At 34.4% G+C, this 20324-nt stretch overlaps 1 protein-coding gene across 9 annotated transcripts in view; it reads left to right on the plus strand.

Annotated features, from left to right (window-relative positions):
* Window positions 1–20324, plus strand: part of USP34 (ubiquitin specific peptidase 34) — a 231362-nt gene that overhangs the window by 197808 nt on the left and 13230 nt on the right. For 5 of the 9 annotated variants that reach the window (XM_079941554.1, XM_079941552.1, XM_079941555.1 and 2 more), the window contains 15 exons: window positions 49–200; window positions 3865–3913; window positions 4001–4105; window positions 4198–4242; window positions 4983–5087; window positions 6203–6350; window positions 10642–11276; window positions 13219–13376; window positions 14850–14928; window positions 15699–15794; window positions 16511–16637; window positions 17267–17374; window positions 18667–18771; window positions 18887–19011; window positions 20016–20139. In XM_079941554.1, the coding sequence (XP_079797680.1) occupies window positions 49–200; window positions 3865–3913; window positions 4001–4105; window positions 4198–4242; window positions 4983–5087; window positions 6203–6350; window positions 10642–11276; window positions 13219–13376; window positions 14850–14928; window positions 15699–15794; window positions 16511–16637; window positions 17267–17374; window positions 18667–18771; window positions 18887–19011; window positions 20016–20139 (2161 nt within the window). The remainder of the gene's footprint in view (window positions 1–48; window positions 201–3864; window positions 3914–4000; window positions 4106–4197; window positions 4243–4982; window positions 5088–6202; window positions 6351–10641; window positions 11277–13218; window positions 13377–14849; window positions 14929–15698; window positions 15795–16510; window positions 16638–17266; window positions 17375–18666; window positions 18772–18886; window positions 19012–20015; window positions 20140–20324) is intronic. The other 4 variants (XM_079941560.1, XM_079941556.1, XM_079941557.1 and 1 more) reach the window with 3 other exon arrangements.

Genomic DNA, 20324 nt, shown 5'->3' on the forward strand with positions numbered 1-20324 from the left:
ATAATGTTAGAAAATAATATATTAAAAATGAATTGTGTTATGTTCTAGCCTCAAGTTGAAGTGTTGTCAGAGGAAGAAGGGGAAGAAGAGGAGGAGGAAGAAGATATACTCTCTCTGGCAGAAGAAAAATACAGGCCAGCTGCTCTTGAAAAAATGATAGCTTTAGTTGCTCTTTTGGTTGAACAGTCTCGCTCCGAAAGGTGAAATGTTTCAACATTCAAAATGCTTAAAGCATGTTTGATTTTATTCTTTTTACATAATTGTTTTACCATTATTAACTGAGTAGTTTTTGTTACTTAATTCCTTTTAAATAATAACAACACTTTCCATCAACTCTTGTAGCATAAGTATTTCGATCCTTTGTACCAAACTCTTACTTTGCCTGAGTCATGTTAGAAATATACATTGAAGAAATTTACAGTAAAATATCTAGCAAAATTATATGTGCATTCATCCTTTGACCTAGCAACCCCACTTCTGGGATTCTGTTCCCAAAACACCAAAAGATGTATGTGCAGTGCTGTTTATTGAAGCAGTGTTTATAAACAGCAAAAGACTGAAAATGTCCACAAAGATGGTACAAGTTGAAGAAACAGCATCCACTTGATAGAGGACTCTATAGCAGAAAAAAAAACAGGCAGTATGGACTGTATGTGTACCACCATGGAGAGTTCTTTAAGATACATAACACTGAGGTGAAAAAAAAACAAGGTGGACAAAAGTATATATAGTATGCTACTTTTTTTTTTCTTTTGGCCACACAGCATGGCTTACGGGATCACTGAGTCCTAACCACTGGACCACCAGGGAATTCCCTATAGTATGCTACTTTTTAAGAAGGGGAGGCTGTGAGACACAAAGTGAGTGAGAGAGAGAGAGAGAGAGAGAGAAGAGAGTGTGTGTGTGTGTGTGTGTGCGTGCACGTGTGCAACCAAGCCACATTATTCATGGATCTCCACTTTGTGAATTCTCCTACTTAAATTTATTTGTAATCCCCAAATCAGTACTTGTGAAGCGTTTACAGTGATTTGTGGATTTCAGAATGTACAGAGTGGCAAAAAATTGGAGTTGACCTGACACACACTTCTCCAGCTGAGGTCAAACATGGTGACACTCTGCCTTCTTGTTTCGGTGCTCAAATTGCAAACAAATTTTTGTTTGCAATATGTGCCACATTTCTCACATTTATGCTTTTTGTTGGTGATTTGGCTGTTTAAAAATGGTCCCAAGCATAGTGCCAAGTGCTGTCTAGTGTGTTCCTAAGCTCAAGAAGGCCATAATATGCCTTAAGGAGAAAGTACACATTAGATAAGCTTCATTCAGGTTTGAGTTACAGTGCTGTTTGCTCTGTATTCAGTGCTAATGAGTCAACATTAAATCAGGTGTCTTTAAACAGAAACACACATTATACAAGGTAACTTATTGATCTATTGATGAAAATGTTATGACCAGAGGTTCACAGGAACCTAAGTGTATGCTTTCCCTATGAGCAGTGATTCAGTGTTCACTAATTCAGTGTTCGCAGCTCTTTATAGAACGTAAGTACTACAAGTAACAAGAACTGACTATTTTTCTAATTGAAGACTAAATTTTTAAAAATAAATTTTAAATTTCCAGTGGTTGGGGGAGGGGAAAACAGGCTGGAGGGGACAGGAATGAAGGTTTGACTTCTTTGAATATAGTACACTGTTTTGTTTTTTAGATTTATCTTTGGAATCATGTAAATGTTTTCTATAATTATAAATAAATTAATAAAATGCAATCCCTAAAAATCAAAAGCAGACTGAAATAAATGAGCTTAACTGTATATTGAGTTGGTGACATAGCCACTGGAGAGGAATTAAAGTGACTTTAGAACACATTGATTTAACTGTAATTTTTAGTGGGATGTACCTGAAGGACAAAAAGAATTGTAAAATTATCCTCAAGTGTTTTACTAATTATATTGTGAGTAGTAGTATAATTAGAATTATTATTCTGAAACTGTATTATAGAATAAAACAAATAGATAATTGTTAATGTCATTAGAAACCAAGATTTTCAGAGAAAGAAAAGAGAAATACAAATATAAAATTGTAGGATGTTTACATAACTTCTTCAAAACTAAATTTGAATTTGGGAATATCAGTAGAGTTCATGGTATATTTTGTCTTAAGCAAACAAAAAATGTATTATGTATCTCCATTTTCTGAAAAGGCCTAGAAATCCTGTCCAACCCAAAAACCAGTGAGTGACCCTGGCATCTAGATAATATTTCCCACTGAAAAAAATCAAGGTTCCTTGAGAAAATAGCCAATTCCAGGTCTTGGGCAAGAAATGAATGGGAAGCCTCGAACATTTTGTCATTTTGGAAAGCAAGGAGGCTATCAAAGACTACTGAGGTCATGTTAAAAGGTCTCAAGAGTCAACTTAAGGAGGTTTCTACTGGTTACAGATTGGACAACTTGAGCATCAATAATAGTAATAACAACTGCAAGTGGACTAAAACACATCATGGATGTTTACATCCATGAGTTTATAATGATACCTAAAAACAAAATTTTAAAAATTATTGACAACTTTTGGAGTATATTAAGAAACCAAGTAACAATTTTGGAAACTTATTAATAAAGGAACAATATCAAGTATTTATCTTACCTGCAAGAATTATACTTCATGGCAACCAAATGGTAAATGAGAGGGATGTTCATCGTCATAGAGGTACTTGAGCTCATAAATGAGCAAGTAATGCTGGAATTAGGATATCAATATTTTGCATCCCAAATGCAATAATGGATCTAGGAAATGATCATCATGGGCTGAAAACATTACAAAAAGAGGGACAGCTTTTCATTGTGTGCCTCCTGATGAAAGTTCACACTACCGTTTATTAAGGTATTCTTGATTAAAAAGTCAAACCTAGATCTGATCAAGTCTCTAGATCTAATAACTACCAGTTTATAGGAAATACGGGGACAGAGGAATATGTTAAAACAACACACCAAGGATATAATCAGCAAAATGGAAATGTGGGAAATTCTACAGGTCAAACCACCTGCTTTCTTCAACAGATTAATTGCAAGATAAAAACAAAATCGGAGGGGAAACCAGTGGTCTAAAAGAGATTTAAAAGACATTTCAACCGGTGTCAACAGAGGACTTCATTTGGATCCTGATTCAAACAAATTATAAAAATATTTTTTAGAAACTTGAGGAAATTGTACATTGACTGGATCTTGTATGATAATAAGAAATTGTTAATTTATTTTAGGTGTGAATATTGGTAGTGTTGTTTATGTTTTTGAAATTTATGTTTGGGATATGTATTGAAATTTATGGACTAAGTGATAACGTATCTGGAATTGCTTCAAAATAGTTCATATTTGAACAAGTAGGAGGTACAGATGAATCAAGATCGACCGTAAGGTGGTAATTTGCAACTGAGTGATGGGATGCTTACAGTATTCTATTTTTGTATGTGTTTGAAATTTTCTATAATAAGTTAAAGAAATATGCAGTAATTTTAAACTTGAAAGTGAAATTCTCTATTTCTTAGAAGTTCGTTTTGTTTTGAAGGTTCTCATGTCAAAAAAAAGCTCTCTAAATTAGACCCATCCTCGTGTTACAGTACACCAACATTTTGAGTTAATTAAATGGAAACAAAGTAGATTTGGACTTGCATGTACCAATCTTGGAATTTTGAAAAATTGTCTAAAAGATGTCTAGTGAGCAAGTCTAGCTAGCAGAAAGTTCAAAAATCATTTTATGATGGTGGCTTGGTACACTTATAATTGAATCAACAATTTTGTTATGTGTCATGATGCAAATGGCTATAAAGTAGTATAGAGGAAAGAAAAACTTATTTCCACTAATGTTTTCTTTCAGGCATTTGACATTATCACAGACTGACATGGCGGCATTAACAGGAGGAAAGGTAATACCGTCTCAATATTAGACCACTTGATAATCACAAAAATAACAACAAAATAGTTCTTAAATGAACAACTTTTGCTTTTAACAGGGATTTCCCTTCTTGTTTCAACATATTCGTGATGGCATCAATATAAGACAAACTTGTAATCTGATTTTCAGCCTTTGTCGATACAATAATCGACTTGCAGAACATGTAAGTGCTGAGAAACAGTCTTAAAGATTTTTGGTAATTTGTGGAAGAATATTCTGAAATTATCCCTTTTGTTTTGCTTTGTTTTGTTTTAGATTGTATCTATGCTTTTCACATCAATAGCAAAATTGACTCCTGAGGTATGTAGACATCTGTTCATTCATGTTTTTCAAGCTGCTATCAGCACTGACAGTGCTTTCAAATGAACCTTTCTAATTGTTTTTGGGAAAAAATTTATCAAGGCTTCCCTCATAATACAACCACCTATTTTTAACTATGTAACTTGAATAAACTGAATTACCTCTTCACATCTTGTCACAAATGTCATTTTCCCAATTAAATTTACATATAAGTTGAATATATCAGAGTTCCACCTTGATACTGAGCTTTAAAGTTGTTTGGTTTGAAGCATATATCATATTGTACCTTAGAAGAAAGTAGACTAACCAGAATTCTGCCTAGGTGGATAAGTATATATTTTCATAAAATGAAAATATTATAGCTACTTTGATAATACATGTCAAATATTAATATAAATTATACCTCAGAGAGCAGAGGTTGCTACAGGAAACTTTTAATCTAAATTTTTCTATAAACATGGTTGTCTCATTAACAAGAGTTTTGATACATTTTTTCCCAAATTGACATCCAGAAAAATAGATGTTTTCTGTTAAATGTGGCTCCCACACAATTGACACTGTATCCTGCGCTCACCCTTCTGCTTTATGAGAGTTCAGGTTCATATGTATGAGTACTGAGCTCTCTAACCTAATACAGCAGATTTAAATGTGATCTGTAGAAGAGTTATACTTCTTTGTTTTCAGCTGGAAATGATGGGTTCAAACAGATCTAAATACACAGTCATGTACATGTCTTATAGGCAGCCAATCCTTTCTTTAAATTGTTGACTATGCTAATGGAGTTTGCTGGTGGACCTCCAGGAATGCCTCCCTTTGCATCTTACATTCTGCAAAGGATATGGGAGGTAAGTCTTGCAGCAGATGTTTTAGTGTTTATTTTTCCGAGGGCTTTATTTTTCTAACAGTCACTCACATTTTAAGTACTAGTTTCTTCTTGCTTGGGTAACTCAAAATGGTTTTAGTAAGTCACAGGTGAAGGGAAGAAGAGATGCTTTAGTCAGAAGATCTAGGGGAAAAAAGAGTTCTTCCCTAGTGTCTCAGATGTTTAAAGATTTTCTCGTAGAGTCATAAGCAGTCTTCAGCCCATCCGAGGTCCTCATTCCCGTATCCTCAAAAAAGATTCCGTAAAGTGGTAGAAGCCCTAGAAATACAAGCCAGGTGCTTTCAGCAGTTGATAGAAAATACAGAGGACGCACCAACCACTTCCTTTCTTCCAGAGTTACTGCTGAGGTTACAGAATTTCTTCTTAGTGAGTGTTGGAAATGCCCACTCTCTAGACCAGGGGCCTGGCAAACTTTTTCTCTTCATGGTCCAGATAGTAAATATTTTAGGCTTTGTGGGCCATATGGTCTCTATTAGAACCATTCAGCTGCTGTTTTACCATAAAACCAGCCATAGACAAAATGTAAATGAGTGGGCATGGTTGTGTTCCAATAAAAACTTAAAAACAGGCAAACCACAGAAGCCGTAATTTTGGCTTCTGAGAGCCATAATTTTCCAACCCCTACTCTAGATTCCTAGGATTTCCTTTTCCAATGAAAAAAATCTTCCCAGCAGTATAGTGAGCTAGTTTTCATTCTCACTTATAGTAGCAGATTGGGCAAACAATAAGAAAAGTAAAGATGGAAACTTTAGAGAATTAAAAGCACTTTTAAATAACTTTGTAAACTTAAGACCTTAAAGGTCATTGAGTTCTCTTATTGGTCCTGTGTTAGAGTCCTTGGTTATTATAATTTTATTTTGTAAACTAATGACAGATTCTCCTTGAACATATTCCTGTTAATAAAAATAAGTTGCTTTAAAAATGGGAAAAAACATGGGTGTGAAACTTCTTTCAGGCTCTAGTTTTCAAAAAACTATTTAGCTTTAAAGTGTCTGATGCACATACCAAAAGTAAGTTTAAAAAAGTAACTGCTCATTCAGTTAGCCTTATATTCTGTTCTTGTCATTTTACTTGTAGGTAATTGAATACAATCCTTCTCAGTGTCTGGATTGGTTGGCAGTGCAGACACCCCGAAATAAACTGGCACACAGCTGGGTCCTACAGAATATGGAAAACTGGGTCGAGCGGTTTCTTTTGGCTCACAATTATCCTAGAGTCAGGACTTGTAAGTCAAATATTCAGAATTTAAGAAACCATTTTGTTGTTGTTCCACGTTTCGTTTTGTTTTTTGTTTGTTTTAAGGTGATCATAATATGCCCATTGTATAATACAGAAAGGCTCTTAGAGATATTTTTTTAAACGCCAAGGTTATATTAGTATTTGAAAACCTATGGCGATGTTTTACAAATATCTATAGTGTTTTTGTTTTTTTAAGGATAGGAAACTGTGTCTTTTCTTGGGTGATATCACCACCACTATCATTTTTGTTTCCTTTCTTGATAGAATCACAAAGCATTATCAGCATTAGTGAAGAGAGTAATGGGTCAGAAAATCCTGTCTTAAAAGTAACTTGAGAAGGCTAAGAGTAAAGTGACAATTAAAACACAAAATAAGCTGAGAGAAAATATTCTCTGAAGTTATGGGAGTTAAATGATAAATATCTTTATTGTACCCAGGCCAGAAGGGAATAAACAAAGATCTTGGAAGACAGATGGACAAATACCAAAAATAGATACTTCACAGAATAGGTAACTGATTGTAAATAAACACAGAGTATGTTTTCTTTTGATAGTATTAAAAGAAATAAAAATCAAAGTAGTTAATTTTTTTAATTCTTTAATCATTCAGTTTAATCATTAAGATCATATTTCCTAGTTTTCTGCTGAGAGGGCATACAATCAGTAACACTCCAGTAGCAGCAAGTACATCGAATACCCAGATCCATGTTTTTAAACATCATTTCCGATAAAATGAAACACAGCTCCTTGGAGAAATGGCTGATTGTAGGACTAGGGCAGGGAAAATACAAGATGAGCCTGTAGCATCTTGTGGAACCAGAAAGTAAGGAAGTACTCCCAAAACAAAATGATGGGGGTATGTCAAAGGGACATAGAACCAACCTGAAAGAGCTCCCAATGCCCAAAGCTGGAACAATTTGAGAGAAAAAATAATTAACATAGCACTGAATTGTAATCCAAAGTATAAAATAAATACCCATGAGTCCATACTGATATAAATGAATGACTGAATAAACAAAGAAATGGAGAAGAGACAAATCTCCCATACAGAAGAATTCCAAAAAATGTATGTACATCTTCCCCCCCAAAAGGGAAACCCCCTTGAGTGTGAGCTTAGTGACTTGCTTTCAAAGAGTAGAGTATGAGGGATAGAGAAAATAACGTTAAGAAACTTGACAAACATTAAGTCAGGCAGATAATTAAGGTTAAAAATGTCACTGATAAGTCATGTTGATAGTATGTGCCCTTGATATGGTGTGATGCACAGGGCACTTCATCATGTGGTCTTCCTCCCAAAATCCCATAACCTGAGTCTAACCATGATACTCATCAGATAAACTTAATTTGAGGGACATTCTACAAAAATACCTGACCACTACTCCTCAAAACTGTCATGGTCTTCCAAAGAAAGTCTGAGAAAGTGTCACAGTCAAGACGAGCTTAAGGAGACATGACATCTAAATCTCATTTATCCTAAATGAGATCCTAGAAGCAGGAAAAGAACATTAGGGCAAAACTATTGAAATCTGAAATGTGGAAATTAGTTAATAGTAATGTGCCAGTGTTGGTTCCTTAGTCACAACAAATGTACCATGGTAATAATGTTAACAGGGGAAATGGGAGAAGGGGGTATAGGAACTGTCTGTTCTACCTCTTCTAAAATAAAAGGTTTATTAGGGGAAAACATGTTTCAGTGGTGGGTACACATGGCTTGGCGATGGTACTCTGCTCATAGGCTTTTTTTCCTGCCAGTTTAGTTAACCCCACAGTAATGGGATATTTGTAAGAGCTGACACATATGCTGGTTGGTATTTATGTCCTGACTCCTGACCATAAAACAATTAAAAACTTTTGCTGAACCAAACAAACAAAAAAACCAAAACAAAAAGAAAAGCTTTTTAGCTAGCTGGTACACCTAACATTCATAGTAGTGCTAAAGAAATAGCATTCTCATACACTGCAGTGACATTGTAAGTTAATATTACCCTTATGAAATGCAGTTTAGCAGTATGTACCAAGATCCTTAATTTTTTTTTCCCTTTTTCAACTCAGTAATACCATTGCAGGGATTCTGGTATAAGTAAGTCATCCAATATATGAATGTCCAACAGCATTATTTGTAAGTGTGAAAAATTTTTAACTAGATGTTCAGATAAGAGATAAATTGTTATGCATCATTTAAAAATTATAATAGTGAAGACTATAGAAATACGAAAAAATGCTTTTGAAATAATGTAACTTGAAATCGGGGCCCAAATATTTGAATAGAATCAGTATGACTCAGTAAGAATGAGGGTAACATGGATAGAAGAAAAGCTACAGAGAAATACTTGTAAATCCTACAAAATAATTTTAAGGAATGACTTTAGAATATTTAGCGAAAAGAAAATGGTGACACAATAGGTGTCTTAAAATAGTTGAGTTGCCATATAGAAATGGACGATTTGTTCTAAGTTCTCTAGACCCAGGAATTTTTAAGTTATAGCAAGGCAGTTTTTAGAAAGATGGTCTGTTCTTCTACATTGACTTCCCTGTTTGTTCTCAAAGATAAAAATAATTTAAAAGTCGTGGGGTTTTTTCCCCTAGCAGAACTTACTTTTTATTTAAAAGCAAATAGTTTTTATAGAAATAAGTAGATGGTTAGGTATGTGATAAAGCAAAACAAAATGTTAATTGTAGAATTTATGTGGTAGGTCCATGGATCATTATTTAGTAGAATGTTTTCAACCTTTCACAGTGTTCAAAATTTTTTCAAAATAAAATGTTGGGGTAAAAGTATTTAACTTAAACTGAATAATTTTTTAAATAAAATTATTTTCTCAATTGCAGTTTTATACAAATTTGATCAAGATGACACCTAAATGCCAAGTTTTTATATTTGAAACACATACCAAACTGAGCCTAACTGAAAACAGGCTAATCAGAGCAATATATAGGTGGTGAAATATGTAGAAATGGAGTATTGTGCAAAAATAAAGTTTAATTTGACATCCATAAAAGAGATTACAATTAATTTTAGAAACCCTAACTGTATTTGCTTTGGTAGTATGATGGAAGTTATCAAATTATAGGTAGAATAGTGGGAGACAGAATTAGTAGGTGTATTGAAAAGGGTTATACTAAGGCATTAGATGCCTTGAGTAGGCTCTGTAATGAATGTTGTTAGGACGATTAACTCATGAGTCTGACAATCAAGGTTTGAATTCCAGCTCTGCCACTTGCTGTGGAAAATGGGGTAGTCATACTGTTTTAAGTCTGAGTAAAAGTGGAGATAATAAAACTAATACCAACTACATAAAGAATGTGTTAAATTTAAGCATTTGATAAATGTTAGCAGTTCTTGTTGTTTGTATGTTACCATTATCATCGTCATCATCATCATCATCATCGTTTCTCGAAGTCAAGTCTGGGCTCCCCCTTTATCTGTGTGACCTTGGTCTTTGCTTCTCTAAGATTCAGATTTTCCACTGTATCATCACCTACCTCCAGGATGATTGTGAGGGATTAAATGAGATAATATTTGCAACGTACCTAGCTTAGTGCCTTGCTAATAGTAACTCCTTTTACAGATGGGTTCAACTAATGAGTCATTATCCTCTCAGAATTATACCATAGGCTTAATAACATTTTCCAGGTATGTTAAGGAAGGGATTCTTTCTCTGCATGCAAGGTTAGCCTAGAAGACTTTCAGAGATTTTCCAAAGTTAATATTCTATAATTGGCATATATGTATATAATCTTTATAATACAAAAGGCTTTTAGATAGATCTTATTCTATCTTTATAATGTAAGTTTACCATTATCTACAAAATAATACTGAATTATTTTGTAATAATTGATAAAGAAGAGGAAAACTAAGACCCTAAATTAATGATTTGATATGTCAGACAGTGTTATGTAGGTCTTCTGGCTCCAAATGCTGTGTTCTTCCTGTTAAACCATATTATTCCCTGCGAAGAAATAAAATGATAAAACAAATGGGAAAATTCTACGTCTTGGGAAAGCTAAACAAAAGAGGTTTAAAACTTTCTGTTTATGCGATTGTTGTCACCACTTAAAAAATAGCAGTGACAAAATGGAAGGCGTCTGTTTTTGTCATTCCTTGGGATTTCTCTGGTACCAGTGGTAGAGCAGAAAGATATTAAAAGAGATGTTCATGTCCCTTAATTTTTATTCATTTTAATTTTTAAAGGGAAGAGTGACTTTGTGTTTAATGACTGCTCTTCAGTCTATTTTATATCTTGTAAGCATCTGACAGTTTTGTTTTACATTTTATAGCTGCAGCTTATCTTCTGGTGTCCCTTATACCAAGCAATTCATTCCGCCAGATGTTCCGGTCAACAAGGTCTTTGCACATCCCAACCCGTGACCTTCCACTCAGTCCAGACACAACAGTAGTCCTACATCAGGTCTACAACGTGCTCCTTGGTTTGCTCTCAAGAGCCAAACTTTATGTTGATGCTGCTGTTCATGGCACTACAAAGCTAGTGCCCTATTTTAGCTTTATGACTTACTGTTTAATTTCCAAAACTGAGAAGCTGATGTTTTCCACATATTTCATGGATTTGTGGAACCTTTTCCAGCCTAAACTTTCTGAGCCAGCAATAGCTACAAATCACAATAAACAGGCTTTGCTTTCATTTTGGTACAATGTGTGTGCTGACTGTCCAGAGAATATCCGCCTTATTGTTCAGAACCCAGTGGTAACCAAGAACATTGCCTTCAATTACATCCTTGCTGACCATGATGATCAGGATGTGGTGCTTTTTAACCGCGGGATGCTGCCTGCCTACTACGGCATTCTGAGGCTCTGCTGTGAACAGTCTCCTGCATTTACACGACAACTGGCTTCTCACCAGAACATTCAGTGGGCCTTTAAGAATCTTACACCACATGCCAGCCAATACCCTGGAGTAAGTAAAATGATAACTCTTGTATCTGTATCCTCAAATTGATTGGAAATACCTGTTTTTCCCATTGTGGGATGTAGCGACAAAATATGGGGAGTACAGTCTGACTTTAACTGTTCTTTCTTAAAGACTTAAGGTTTATTTGTTTTCTTGAATACATGTATAAAATGTTATAAAATTGGTAAGTGTGTGGATAATTTTTCTTAGGTTGATACTGAAATTTTATCTCTAATGGAACTTACTTATGTTAATTTGTGGTTTTGTTAATGAGTCTTTCATATATACCTAATGAAAAAGTTCAGCTTTGTGGTACAGTTTTAAGGAAGTGAGTATTTACTGTTTAGATATTATCAACATACACATACTATGCTAAGCTGTAAGCTAGACAATATTTTATCTTAGCTGTAGTATTACCTAGGGTTTTTTTATTTGTTCACACTACGTTGAAGTGAATGAAATGGCTAAGAGGTGGGCCTATCAGAGTACAAATATATACCATCTAAATCTGATCCCTTTTTCTCTGCAGACTATAGGTTTTATTTAAAATTTTCCCCTCTCCATGTTAGGCTGTCATTCCTGGATATTTCTTTTCATTGTTGCCTCTTACTCTTTGTTGTAAACTCAAGCTTACACCAAGAGGGTATACATCTGGGAAGGGGGTCGGAAGCAGAGTGCAGAACGCTTTTTCAAGCTGTTGTCAACCCAGAGGCTGAAAACTGCTAATAAGAAAAATTTTTTGCTTACTTTAAAGGGAGTATAGGAGAAGGAACTTTTTCAAGACATTTTCAAGACATTCAACATTTACTTAAGAGCTCAGTCAAATGACTACAATAAAGGGTATTTTAAGTATTGGTATCCTTGAATTGTGTGCTACACTTCTTTTTCCTGTTGAAGGAAGAAAGGACATTAACTGTCCTTTAGACATAATGTAGTGAATTGTTATTTCTCACCCAGAAAGAATAACCTTATTTCCTGTTAAGAAAGTTAGAATGCCTATAATAAAGGAAAGAAAGTGAGTATATTAAGTACCAAAAGAGGTTCAAAGCCAAGGTTATAAGAATACGGAAGGAGAATGAGAGTCTGCCGAACTTAGAAGGAGTTAGGACAGAATTTATTAAGATTCAGTGGATTTTTCTCTATCGCATTCACATAAATAATCTCCGATTTAGTTACTAAACATGATGTCTGTAAGTTAAATATACCTTTGATGAGTGCTGGGTGAGTTAGAATATTTATCCCCTAATGTTGTTAGGCATCAATGAAATGTAACATCTTTATTTTAGAACTTATCAGTTAGAGATTTTTTGTGAAAATGGTGCTTAAATCAATTTTTGCCATGAAAAATATGAAGGTTGGGGGTTTCAGGTCTTTGATAAGTATGTATTAGAAGAACAGCCCTTTCCTAACATGCCCATGAGTAAATGAGTTTATAAAACCACAGCTAGTGATTTTACTAGAATATTAGATCCCACATTTCATCCATCTTGAGCTGGATCATCTATCAGTCTAGAAAGATCATTCCAAATGTTGGCACAAAGGGTTTTCTCAAAGCAGTATTAATTCAGGTGTAATTGAGGGGTGTAAAATCTTTGTGACAGAGTAATAATTTCTCATTTACTATAGAAAAGGGGGGCAAAGGATGGGCATACCATCTCTGGATATATTTGACATTATAAAGCTAGTAATTTAAACAGTTTTAAGACTAAAGTTGAATAAGTTGAATTTACTTGTAGTTTTTAATCTGGAAATTCTATTTTAAGATTATTTTCTTTTAGTGAATAATATATTGCATTTTAAAAATAGAATCCACTGCTAATTTTATAATTATTCTTGGATGGTACTGCAATCTAACTTAATTTGTGTAATTTTAAGAACTGGCTAATGAGCATAACACTTAGAAATGAGAAGAAGATAGATCATCATAATGCTTATTTGCCCTTTTCAGGCAGTAGAAGAACTATTTAACCTGATGCAGCTGTTCATAGCTCAGAGGCCAGATATGAGAGAAGAAGAATTGGAAGATATTAAACAGTTTAAGAAAACAACCATAAGTTGTTACTTACGTTGCTTAGACGGCCGCTCCTGCTGGACTACTTTAATAAGGTAAAGAGATATTTTCTGGTGTTTTTTGTTTGTTTTGTTTTTACAAGTGAAGGGATGGGGACCATCATCTTGACATTTAAAGAGGAATAATTTAAATTATTTATAACTGAAATTTTACCACTTCTTTAAGGTTATTGGGAAAGCATTTAAACCTTTAGACACCTTGGAGGAATTTATATTTTGAGAGTTAATTAGCTACTTTTAATAGTTTTTATTTTGATTTGGTTTTGGATTATCTATGTGTGTTTTATCAGAATCATAGAATTTTAGGGTTGGAAGGAACCTTAATGTACCATCTTCCACCTAAAGCTTAAATCCTCCTCTCTGTGGCAGTTCATTCTAACTTATGCTTGGACAGTTCAGTCCTAGAGGTCTCCAGAAATAGCTTACTCCATCTTTGGATAAGTTTCATTGTTAATATGTTTCTCATTTTAGTTAGCCCAGATCGATCTATCTTTTTTAACTATAGGAATTCGCCAAAATACCAAAATATCTTTACAGTTAATTGTTCAGAGCTACAGAAGTTATTGAATGACTATAAAGGAACTGCTACAAATTACACTTAATTTCCTTTAACTGTAGAAATTAAGTCTAGGTTAATTTCTGTATATTAAATCTAAGACTTGGGGCTGATGTCTTTTATTAGGCCCACATTTTTTGGCAATACTTTTTTTTTTTTTTTTGCGGTACACGGGCCTCTCACTGTTGTGGCCTCTCCCGTTGCGGAGCACAGGCTCCAGACGCGCAGGCTCAACGGCCATGGCTCATGGGCCCAGCCGCTCCACGGCACATGGGATCTTCCCGGACCAGGGCACAAACCCGTGTCCCCTGCATCGGCAGGCGGACTCTCAACCACTGCGCCACCAGGGAAGCCCCTGATTATTTTTTTTAAAAATGAAGAAAACATCTCATTAAAGTAGAAGGATTTCCAGTTGTACTATATAATAGCAGTTTCCAGTACCTAATAATGAAATAAAGTCGATTAACAGGAGTAATGCAGCTACTTTTGGATGATTATTATATAGATTATTTTCAAGGCCAACATATGTTTTGGGTTTTTTTTCCCCCCTCCTGTTGTTCTTCCCAGTAACTAGCTGATGAGTGCTTCAATAATACCAAGTGTATTTTATTGTTATCTGGAACTTAACATACTGTAGAAGATAAACCCATTATAAAAAGAAACATTGTTTCTACTGAAACTTTAAAAATATTCCTGTCAGCACCTCTCTTCCACCATTGTGGATAATTAAGAGTTGACTAGTGTAATACTAGTAGACATAACTTTTCTCTAAGTTGCACTGAGGGTTTCTTATTTAATATTATCTTTTATTATATTACTAAGGACTAGATGTAGCTGTCTCTTTTTGTAGGTAAGAAAGTAGAGAACCTAAATGACAATTTACTTCTATTTTTTTTTATCACCTAAGTGTTCTGTTCAGATTCAGAGTTCTCAAACTGGTCTCTGTTTTCTAGTGCCTTCAGAATACTATTAGAATCTGATGAAGACAGACTTCTTGTTGTATTTAATCGAGGGTTGATCTTGATGACTGAGGTAAATACTTTATTGCGTTTTACTGTAGATTTATTTCAATTTAATGTTCTCACCCAAACTTCTTGTTTTGTGGATATTTAAAGTTTATTGTAAACTGTTTTACAGGTGTCTGGATTTTAAATATGCAGATCAGTAAATGCTAATTTACATTCCAAGAAGAATTAGGTCACAGTTTTTGGGTGCTGTTTTCTTTTTCCATAGTAATTACATACTTTTCCCCTCAGTTTGTATTTAGAACACTTGAAATAGACTAGTTTTATAAATTCATTTGTAAGACTAGAAATGGATGAGTCTGTAGGATTTAATTGAGGACACACATAATTTCTCAAGAGTGTGTTTATTTGACCCAGTTCCTCATTAGAGGAAGCTAGTGAGATTGTTACAGCTGGTTACAATCAGCTGTTAATTTTTCCCATGATTATTGAACATCCACAACTGTGAGATGATTTTAAGTCCACAGAGGTGCATAGTACCCTTTAGTCTGATAATGGAGGTAAGATGAAAGTATATGCCAAGGGCACCATGAAAATTAAGAGGTAGGATAGTTTTTTCAGTTAATGGTATTATAGAATAGGAATACAACATGTGAAACTGCACTTTGAAGAATTTGGACTTGCAGAGATAAGCGGGAAAACATTTAGATAAATGACTTAATCAGCACAAAGGCAAGAAGGTATTGGTTGTATTCAACAAATACCAAATATTTCTGTTTGGCTAAAACGAAAGTATGTGAAGAGGAGTAGTGAGAATTTCATTCTTTCATTCAACAGATGTTTGAATGTCTACTCTGTGCCAGGCATTGTGCTAGGCACTGGGGATACAGCAGTGAACAAGACAGACATGGTTCCTGTCCTCACAGCTCACAGGTTAAATGCCACACATGTACATTGTTCAGATTATGTACTGCCACAGATTCTAGGTTATGAATTTTCAGCTGTGAATTGCGAATAGTACATAGGCTGTGGGGGACTGATTTGAGAGGATTAGAAAGAAGGTGTATTGGTGTAAAATGAAATAGGAAAAAACTAAGGATTTCATTAAGCTAGTACTGTTAAAGGAATCAAAAGATTTAACAAGCCAATATGATTAAAGGAATTCCTACCTTTTGGAGTTCTTTTACCTCTTTCAGACCTACTATTTTGAGTATGACTGACAGCTATTTCACCACTGTCTTTCATAGAAACCCTGGAAGGTTAGTTAAAGCAGTCACCTATTCTCCCCAGTCTTCCTGTTGCTGCTGCTTTGTAATCTCTAAAGCTTGCAGTCTTAGAGATATGTACTTAGAGCAAACAGTAGCCCCCCCCCAAAAAAAATCAGATTAAGTAAATTATTCCTTCAAAGTAAAATGTAAACACAAAATATCACAGTGTCAACTGTGAAAGTGAGGACTATTTTGTATTTTAAAAGAGCTGAATGGGAGCATTTGACTTGTAGATAGAAAGCAGATACATTTGCTTTTGCAGATATGCACACACATAGTCTTAGTCTGAAAACATCTGTCATAGAGGATGAGCAGTACCATTTTGTGGCTCAATAAAGTAAAAGTGAAATGAAATTTTTCATTTTTTTAAATCACTTGTAGTCTTTCAACACACTGCATATGATGTATCATGAAGCCACAGCTTGCCACGTGACTGGAGACTTGGTAGAACTTCTGTCAATATTCCTTTCAGTTTTGAAGTCTACTCGCCCATATCTTCAGAGAAAAGGTTTGATTAATCCTACTTCTTATTTTTGTTAGTTTAACAATTAAAGAGAATCCACATGCTTCAGAGAATTTGTCTTCTTCTCTAATTTATGTACGGAAAACGGGGCTGATGTTAGCTAACCATTAGGAAAATGTTTATCATGACCTCCTGATATAAAACTGGAATGATCTTGTCTATTTTCTCTATCTCTGCCTGAGAAATAGGCAAGCATGCTATAAGTGTCAAGATTTAGGAGATTGGAAAATATTTCTAAACACAGTAACAACATGAGTATTTGTGAAGTTCCTCTGGCTGGAAACTTACATGGCTTAGGTTAAATCATTTACTTTCAAGAGAAATAACTATAAAACAAACATCTCTGTGTCCCTGTAAAGTAGTGTGAACTTTGAAATGCATATAAATTCCTAGAAAATGGGGCATATCATCACTTAAAATATGTGCTTTTAAGAAATACAGCAGGTTTAACAATAGTAGCCATCTCATGAAAATAATCACTTAGCTTTCACCAAAGATGTTTATGTAATTAATTTGGATTTCTTAGTGTAAGCATTCTGTAGTTTACAACAGAAAATAATTGTGAGGAAGTTTGATCTCAAATGGCATATTTACATATGCTTTTGTGTTTGCAGATGTGAAACAAGCATTAATCCAGTGGCAGGAGCGCATTGAATTTGCCCATAAACTGTTAACTCTTCTTAATTCCTATAGCCCTCCAGAACTTAGAAATGCCTGTATAGGTAAGTTACTTGGAAAATATAGCTGTGTAAAAACCTAGTGGAAGAACATTTTTGTGGGATTGTGTGTGTATATGTAAGATGTAATGTTAGTTCTGTAGGGTTTGGAAGACATTTGTACTTCTTATGTGTGACTTATACTGGCCAGCAGATCCTAAGAAAATCGAGTTCTGTTTCTTAACATATCAATAATTAACTATGTCATTATAGGCAGGTCACTTTATATATGGGCTTGCTGACCTAAGGTTATCTCTAGATCTCTTACAGCTCTGAAATCTTCTGATCCTATTTAAACAAGGTAGAATCATGCAGATGTTTACAGATTAGAACTGACATTGTAAAGAGTGGGGGTGATTATTTCCCTGTGAGTTCTTTTGCCTGAAGATACTTCCTAGTAGCTCTTCTTAGACTCCTGAGTATTTTATATTTTTACTAATTGCATATTTATAATGATAATTTGTGTCTGTTAAAGGACCCCCTTGTTTTAAATTCATATTGAATTTTTTACTGCCTTAGAAGCCATTTAAATAATCTTTAGAGACTATAGCTACTTATTTACAATTTCTCAAAATGACATGTATAACTGTCATGTAGAAGCAGTCAGTTTTGGCAGGTGTTGGCCTGATGTTCTGTAGAATTACAGGCCTACACTTCTCCATTAAGAGGGGAAGGGTGCAGGACTTCCGTGGCAGTCCAGTGGTTAAGACTCTGCACTTCCACTGCAGGGGGCACGGGTTCAATCCCTGGTCAGGGAACTAAGATCCCACAGGCTGTGCAGCGTGGCCAAAAAAAAAAAAGGAGGGATGCATAGCAGTAACCTCTAATTGCCAGAAACTCCGCCAGTAGCCTGTCATCATGAGCTTTACTCCTGTGTAATTACAGGATGAGAATCAGTCCAGCTAGCATCATGAAACATTAAAAGTAGATTAAGGATTCTCAGATCCAAAGAATTTTGAACCTTAGATTTATAAGCTGCTTTGGTTGATTTTATGAAGATACATAATCAGTATGCATTAAATATTTCCCTCAGTGTACTTCTCCATGATGCTTCTCTTAATAGTTTTAAACTTTGGTTTCTAAATGATGCCCGATTGTTGTTTAGTAACTCTGCTGATCCGGATTTGATTAAGCATCAGACAGAATTTCTCCCAGAGTTAAGTGCTAAAACAGTTTTAGACTCTAAAACTTTTTAGCTGCCACACTGCAATCAGTCACCCCAGTAGGATTTGTGAGTTTGAAAGTAGCAGGTAACATACTCCAGTTTTTTAATACCCAAATTGTGTTTTTATTTTCAGATGTCCTCAAGGAACTTGTGCTTTTGAGTCCCCATGACTTTCTTCATACTCTGGTTCCATTTCTACAACACAACCATTGTACTTACCATCACAGTAATATACCAAGTATGTATTCATCTAGCACGGTGGTGAACATGGTTGGCATTTAATCTTTCTGCACACTGAAACATGGAGATTTATTTTTTCAATTTATTCTTATTGTACACTTTTAATGTCTTAGTGTCTCTTGGACCTTATTTCCCTTGTCGAGAAAATACCAAGCTAATAGGAGGGAAAAGCAATATTCGGCCTCCGCGCCCTGAACTCAATATGTGCCTCTTGCCCACAATGGTGGAAACCAGTAAGGTATGTTGGGATGCCAGGAAAACCATGTTTTTCTAGTACACAGTAATTTGAAATTCCCCTCTGGCAGTTATGAGTATATTAGACTTAAATGATCATTTTGTGGATCCTAAGAAGATTAGACTCATTTGGACTTTTTCCTGCTCTGAAATGTTGGTTGAATATTTGCAAAATCAACAATAAGCACAAGTAGTAAGTTTTTTTCCCCCTCAAAAAATATCCTAACAGACTCATTAGTATTTGTCACTAGGCTAAATTATAAATGGGTCATATATCTAAATCTGAAAGGTCAAGTTAGGTACTTACTATTGTTTATATTTCGCCATATAATCAATGACTTCTTTTACTGCCCTCTAATTATAATCCTTTGACCTAAGCCTAATTATCACTGACTGATAGATTTATCATCATTTATAGCCTAGTTCTTGTTCTCTAATACTTAACTCTAAAATAATGCTAATTCTAAATTATAGAGAGAAGGTACATTGACACAGGATAATTTATCTCAGTTCCAACACTTTTCTAAACAATTTTTCCACTTTTTCCTCACCCAACTTTATTCACATTCTCCCTTGCCCGCTGTCTTTAGATCTTAACTACATTTAAGAAGTTCTTATAAGATAAAATATTTAAAATAATTAACACTGTAGTAACCATTACAGAAATTATTTGGACTCTATTTCAAAAATCAAATTTAATTCACTCTTCTTGATGATATGTCTATAGAGCTCAAGTGTCACATTTTAAAATCCTACAGTAATTTTACTTTATTAAAGTATATAGAAATAAGGGGTAATTTTAATTGAAGGCATTTGCACACTGAAAATAAACTTGTGGCAATTAAGATCTTAATAACATTAACAGAAACTTGGAATTTAAAACTAGGTTCTTATAGAATTTAAATATTTAATCAGCTTTTTAGTTAAACTTATTACGTTTGCACAAAATATGCTCTTTAATTTATTATACAATTTAAGTGCAACCATTTTATCATCTTTAACCTTCAGGGCAAAGATGACGTTTATGATCGTATGCTGCTAGACTACTTCTTTTCTTATCATCAATTCATCCATCTATTATGCCGAGTTGCAATCAACTGTGAAAAATTTACTGAAACATTAGTTAAGCTGAGTAAGTATAAAAGATGAGCAGTAAATTCCACTGAATTATTTTAAGCCCGTAGCCATTCAGGAAGGGGAGGAAAAAAATGAGCCAATCCTTTTTTTTCTTTTTTAAAGTGAATGTTTAAAAATATTAATTATTCTCGGGAACATTTTTATGTTTATTAAGAAAACACCAACTTACTGGTTTCCATT

Source organism: Stenella coeruleoalba, assembly GCF_951394435.1.
Source record: "Stenella coeruleoalba genome assembly, chromosome: 13".
Taxonomy (NCBI): Eukaryota; Metazoa; Chordata; class Mammalia; order Artiodactyla; family Delphinidae; genus Stenella; species Stenella coeruleoalba.